This window comes from Apus apus, chromosome 1 (genome assembly GCF_020740795.1).
Source record: "Apus apus isolate bApuApu2 chromosome 1, bApuApu2.pri.cur, whole genome shotgun sequence".
Taxonomy (NCBI): Eukaryota; Metazoa; Chordata; class Aves; order Apodiformes; family Apodidae; genus Apus; species Apus apus.
Genome location: NC_067282.1, coordinates 149,135,245 through 149,141,244, shown reverse-complemented (window position 1 = coordinate 149,141,244; position 6,000 = coordinate 149,135,245). Strand labels below are relative to the sequence as shown.

General features: G+C 49.3%; 1 protein-coding gene across 1 annotated transcript in view; it reads left to right on the top strand.

Annotated features, from left to right (window-relative positions):
* Positions 1-1,685: 1,685 nt before the first annotated feature.
* The window catches only part of NUAK1 (NUAK family kinase 1), a 54,673-nt gene continuing 50,358 nt past the window's right edge, over positions 1,686-6,000 (top strand). The window contains exon 1 of the mRNA XM_051636761.1: positions 1,686-2,043. Within this exon, the coding sequence (XP_051492721.1) occupies positions 1,753-2,043 (291 nt within the window). The 5' untranslated portion in view covers positions 1,686-1,752. The remainder of the gene's footprint in view (positions 2,044-6,000) is intronic.

The window sequence follows — 6,000 nt, the reverse complement described above, 5'->3', positions numbered from 1 at the left end:
AACATAGTGAGGCTCCTCTTGCCCTTTCTGCTTTGGAATAGCCAGTTTGTGGTGCACTCTGTGAAACAGATGTTAAATTGCATGCTCCAAGGCTAAAGTCAATATCAGGCTCCCAAAGATCAAGCACCCAACATGGGAGATCTTACTTCTGACCACGGGAGGATTCTTTCTGTCTCTTCCAATCCATGCAAAATGGTGCTGACTCCTGCCAGGAACAGGGTACTATACTAGGCAGACTCACTTCTGCTGATCCTAAAATGAAGAAGCGGAGATGGTAATTACAGAGAAACCTGTTTTCAAATTCATCAACTCAGAAGGGCTAAGACTGCACCCTCAAAGCAGCACATTCACTATCTCAGGAAGAAACCTTGAGGAAGCCCAGCCTTACACTCAGGCACAGTGAGCTAGAAGAACCAAACGAGAGCCCTCACACCCAGACTGCTGCCCGGATGCCACCCCATCACCTTGATGCTGCTGAGTTAGTTACCTTTGACAAAACCGAGCCTTCACAAGAGCCAGCCAGTCAAATTGGCTGAGCACATGCACCAACTTCTGTGTTAACGCTCGCCCAGCAAGGCAGAGGGTTGGAGTTACTGACTCACAAAATTCTGTCACTTGACATCACTGTGACCACAAAGTTGAACCCAGGATTTTGAAAGGTCTGTGTGTTACCCTTGCAGAACACACAATCCCAGATGTAACCTGCACCTTAAGGACAGCCAGTGGGAAGGAGACACACAGCCAGGAGTACCACATGAAGTTTTTTGTGCTGGTCCAGCAAATTGGCCATACCAGACTGCGCCAAAGTGATTTAATCTCATACAAATTTCCCATTTTTGCTGCAAGAGACCATCTGCCTTCTCTGGCCATGGGCTTGGATATGGCTTCTTTTCTGTTGGAAACATTGGATTTGTCTTAACCCTGGCAACGATTTGTATGTCTACATTGGCACGAGTTTTCAAGGCGTCTCTGTGAAAGAATTAACTACCTTATTTTAAAATGAGGAAAAGGATAAAACTGATGCATTCCTTTGTGTGGAGGTGAGGGCCCTGTCAGCTCTAGATCTTGGTGCTGATCTGCAGGTCAACCACAGCAGGACACGAGCCCAGGTGTTCTACAGGCGAAAACCTCCGGGACCAGGCAAACAGCACCTCCCCATGCCACGGCCTGGCAGGTGCTGGGCACGCCAGAGGTTTTCTGCCAGTTCCAATGACACGAAAACCCCACAGGAAACCCTCGCCCGCTTGGTGAATGGGGGGGGGGGGGGGGTGGGGGGGGGGGAAAGCGTTTTCTGGAAAAAAAAACAACAAAACTTTCCAGAGCTCGATTTGGCACAGCCTCACCAGGGCCCCTGCCCGCTGCACCCGCACACCCGTGCTTCGGTGCGGGGCTCCACAGCTGCAGACGCCGGAGGCCAGCCCGCTTGCGGGGCCCTCCAGAGGGCCGGGAGGGCGGCCGCGCAGCTCCGTCCCCGCTGCGCTCCCCGCTGCCAGCACCGTCCCCGCCGAGCCCGCCTCCAGCCGGGCCGCGGCTCGGGGGGCGGCGCCGCCGGGCAAGGGCGGGACGGAGGGGCCACCCCGGGCCCGTGCAGCCGGCGGGGCGGGCGGTGGGGAAGGGGAGGAGAACGCGGGGCTCCGCCGCCCCCCCGCGCCCCGCCCCGCCGCGCCCCGTGGTGCCGGCGCGGGCGCCGGGCCGAGGCAGAGGCTGCGGGGCCGGCGGGGCGCTCGCAGTGTGCGCCCGCCGCCGCCGGGCATGGAGGGCGCCGAGGCGGCAGCCCGCAGCCCCAGCGCCAGCGCCGTGCAGCCCCGCTGCTCCTCCCGCGGCTCCGGGCCGGCCGGCGGCGAGGCAGCGGCGGCCGCGGCCATGGAGGAGCCGCTCGGGGAGGCTCCGTCCCCGGAGGTAGCGGCGGCGAGGAAGCAGCAGGGGGTGAAGCGGCATCACCACAAGCACAACCTGAAGCATCGCTACGAGCTGCAGGAGACCTTGGGCAAAGGCACCTATGGCAAAGTCAAGCGGGCCATCGAGAGGTTTTCTGGCAGAGTGGTAAGGCAGCCGAAGGGGCTTCTCTTTTGCCTTATTTATGTATATGTATATCTATATGCAGAATTTTTCTTTCCAGCACCCGCTTCGGAGCGGAGGCGGCTGGGTGCATCCCTCCGGGACCCGCTGGGAGAGCCGGGCTGGCGTGTCGGGGCGAGGCGGGGGCCGCTCCCGCACCCGCTCCCGCACCCGGGAGCAGCTCAGCATCCCTGCGGCTCGCCTGGGGCCAGGGCTTTGTCTGGAGTGCACATCCTATGGAGAAACTTTGTGGGGTTTTGGTGGTTTTTGGTGGTTTTTTTTTTGGGTTTTTTTTTTTTTTTTGGAAGGGGGTGGTGCTATTTTAGTAGCACATCGATACATTTTTAAAAGGATGTGGTGTTATTGGAAAAAACCAGGGTGGCTCGTTGCTTTTTGTTTTGGTGTTGTGTGCGGATCCACCGGGAACAGTTATTCTTTCCCCACTGGGAATTCCAGGTTTAGCGAAACCTGTCACTCACCCCCTGCCTAACCAAAGCCCCTCACAAAGTACTTGTGGGAATGGCAAACGCCGCTTCCCTGGTGAAAAATGCCGTGATTCAGTCATACTTTGGTGACCTGAACTTTGCTGACACCTAAAAAAAAAAGAAATGGCAGGGGCTGCAGCCCGGCCCCATTGGTTTTTACAACCCGTTTCACCGCTCAGCGGTGCCGGCTGGCTCGGGACTTCAAGCAGCCCGGAGCTTGTCCAGCAGTAACTCAGCTCCAGCGTTTCCTCATTGGTGCAGCGCTCCAGCAGGGCGCAGAAATGCGATTGAAGAAATGTACACATTAGTCAGAGTTATTGTCATTTTTCCTTCCCTGAAATATGTAACTATCCACAGAGGGCAAAGTGAATGAGAGGCGGGCGTTTCATTGAAGACTGCCCAGAGAAGCAGATGCTTTTCTAAAGAGGTCTTCATGCTGCTTTTCGTGTGAAGTAGACTGATCGAGTTTTCGCTAGACTTCATCTAAAAGCAAGGCATTTCCCTGGTGACGTTACAGGTTTTGTCTCATTTATCTTTCGGTTGCCTGGAAGCTCAATGCACGCCCAGCGGCAGGAGCAACAGTAAAACAGAAAATGAAATTGCAGATGCTATGGCTTTAATAAGGGACGCTTACTTTGCAACTAAATATCTTTGTGTCGACTGTGAAAATGAGAGTTCCAGCCAAGTTGTAGAGTCATATCATGTATGCTTTCAGTTTATTAGCTCATTTGGAGGCAGGCTAAAGAGAAACCAGAGATGGACATCTCTGCACATGCTCATTCCCAGTCCATGATTTTTAAAGTTTGCTGTCTTGGCTGTTTTACAATTTCAGGCTAACAAAAGCTCCAGGGCTATGTTATATGCTAACAGTTGTTTTGTAAGTGGATTATTTTTGAGTTGCATTACAAAATGCAGTAAATAAGCAAATACAACAAAACCACCTTTTTTTTTTTTTAAAGTTCTGATCAACTGAAGAAATAGGTGATCATATTTTTAATGAGATTTGGTTTTGGGAAGGGCCTTCTCAGATGAAAGGATGTAGTGTAGATATGTATCTCCTCTAAATTAACAACACACCAGGTCTTTCCATATTTTGCTAACTGTCAAGCACTTCAGCTACACAGCTAAAGATACTTAGATGATATGGTCTGAAATGAATTTATATGGCTAATGCCATCTTGACATGGAGAGGGTGAAAATCAGAATACCCAGGCAATCTTAAATGCAATAAAAATGTTATTCTGTTGGCTGGTATGTAGAAGCTAAACAAATCCTTACTGGAGTGTGAGTTTTATACTGTAGTAATACAAGCCTTGGTGTGTGGCACTTCATAATTATTAACTAGTCTGCAGACGAGTTCTGGTGTAACGTGTCTGTTTGAACTTTAGCATCTGCGAGTGTATGTAAAATATCCACATTTTGTCTGTTTACAGAATAAAAGCTAGCTGTCAGCAATCCAACCAAGCCTAAGTGAATGGAAAATGCTTCTTGTTTTCTGACAGTTCCCTTGTCTGGTTGTAGCAGTGAACACCAATTGCTTTCCATGGGTGAGATGAGAACACCAACAGGATGACTGGTCAAAGAGGGGCAGAGTTTTCCTTCAGGTTTTTCTCCCCTCTCTTTCTATTCCCTTTCCTCTCCTCAGTTCTTAATAGTGGACAGTGTTTGCAGCTTCCATGAGCAGGTTGGGCTGGAGTGTGTCCTGCAGGAATGCACAGAGCAAGACATGTGGCTGGCACTGTCTCTGGCACCACTTCCAGTGCAAATCATCTCACAACCAGCAGCTAGGTAGCAAGAGTCCCAAGGTCGCTCTAGTCCAGTCTGTTTGCTTCCTATTCTGCTACTGGTGCAGCTAATTCTCTTTTTCTTTGCTCAGCAGTAAGCAGGTATTTGATGCTTTATGGTAATAGATTGTGTTCCTAGTCATAAGCCTGGGTCAGGAGAGTCTCCTCTTTGGCTTTTCTGCTTCTCTTGTCCATTAACAATCTCTAGCTGCACAGCATTTCATAAAGATATTTGCATGATTAGCCAGGCTTTTAATATGAAGCACAAACTTTGGGTTTGCCGTCATCTGTATAAATGAAGAGCTGAGCAGTGAAACAGAAACTGGCAGATGTGAGTTAATGAAGTAAAACCGAGGTGAGAAGATGGTTCGATCCAAGGCACAGATGTGCTTTAGTCCTGTGCCATTGGAAATCCATAGCAGGTTTTCTGTTGACTTGAGTGAAAGGAGTATTTGACACTTATTGACAGGTTGCAGGTTTATTCATAGTGTTATAGTTTCTTCGTCTTTCCTCTTAATTCTGTGTAATGTGGTAATAAAGCTTCCTGCCATAAAACTCTTGGGTAGATTGTATGATACCTGTAGTTTGTTATTGGAAACAATTTACGTGCATTTGTGTATTAGTTACCACAGTGACTACAGACAGTATGGCATGTTGCATGGAACAGTTAAAATACTGCCCACTACATGATGTATGAGGTGCCCAATTTTGCGAGCAAGATTTTCTTCATTAGTACTGGCTCAGTATATGTTGTGTAACTTAAAATATTTTAAATTAGGGCACCTGTTGGTAAGTGTAAGGATGAAGAGATGGTATCTCAAGCCTGTGAAGTAACATTCATGTTGACATTTCTGTGCGTGTTTTCTCCACTTGTCATCTTGCACATGTTAAACCGAAGAACTGAGCTTTTGCTTGTGTTATGTATTCAATGTTTGTTAGCCAAAAAATCCACAGTTACACTTATGTCAGCCTTAGATAAGCTGTGTATGTGCCACCTCCAGCTGGTCCACGCACGGCTCATGGAGATGGTAGATGCTGCTGGGTTCTTCTTTGAGTAACTTATTCCTCTGGAGCAAAAACTTATAATGCAACTTTAAATTCGAGATAGGCATTTTCATTCTTGTTATCTGTCTTTTCCTGACACTATACAGAAAGCAATTCCTGGATTAAAAAAATACATCCATAGTAATTAAATTAATGTTGGTAAAGGCGCATGTAGCTCTCTAAAACATGGAAGATACCAGGTAAACACTGGCTGGAGGAGCACTCCCAGCGGAGTTGAACCCAGGAGTTCGATACTTTGGCCAGTTTACAGCTCCCTGAGGGTGCTGTCCTGCAGGGTGCTCTGCTGGGAGGCATTTGCTCTCCCTGCTACTGCTCGACCTGGAGCTTGCTAGTATTGCTGATGTTTGTTATAACCTCTCATGAAGCACCCTGTATTATTTGTGCTTCCTTTTGGTTACTGACTGTCCTCAGGAGAGATTTTGCCATTTGCAGAAGCTCAGAGCTTTTCTCACTTTCACTCCTGAGGCTGCACTTGGGAGGCGATGGGGAGTAGCTGCAGGGGGCTCCCCTCTGCTTCCACCTCTCTCCCTCTGCCTGAGAGTCAGGACATCTTTTCTTCCTCCTCACCAGCAGGTGGAGGAAGCACTATTCTCCTCCAGCGGTTCCGC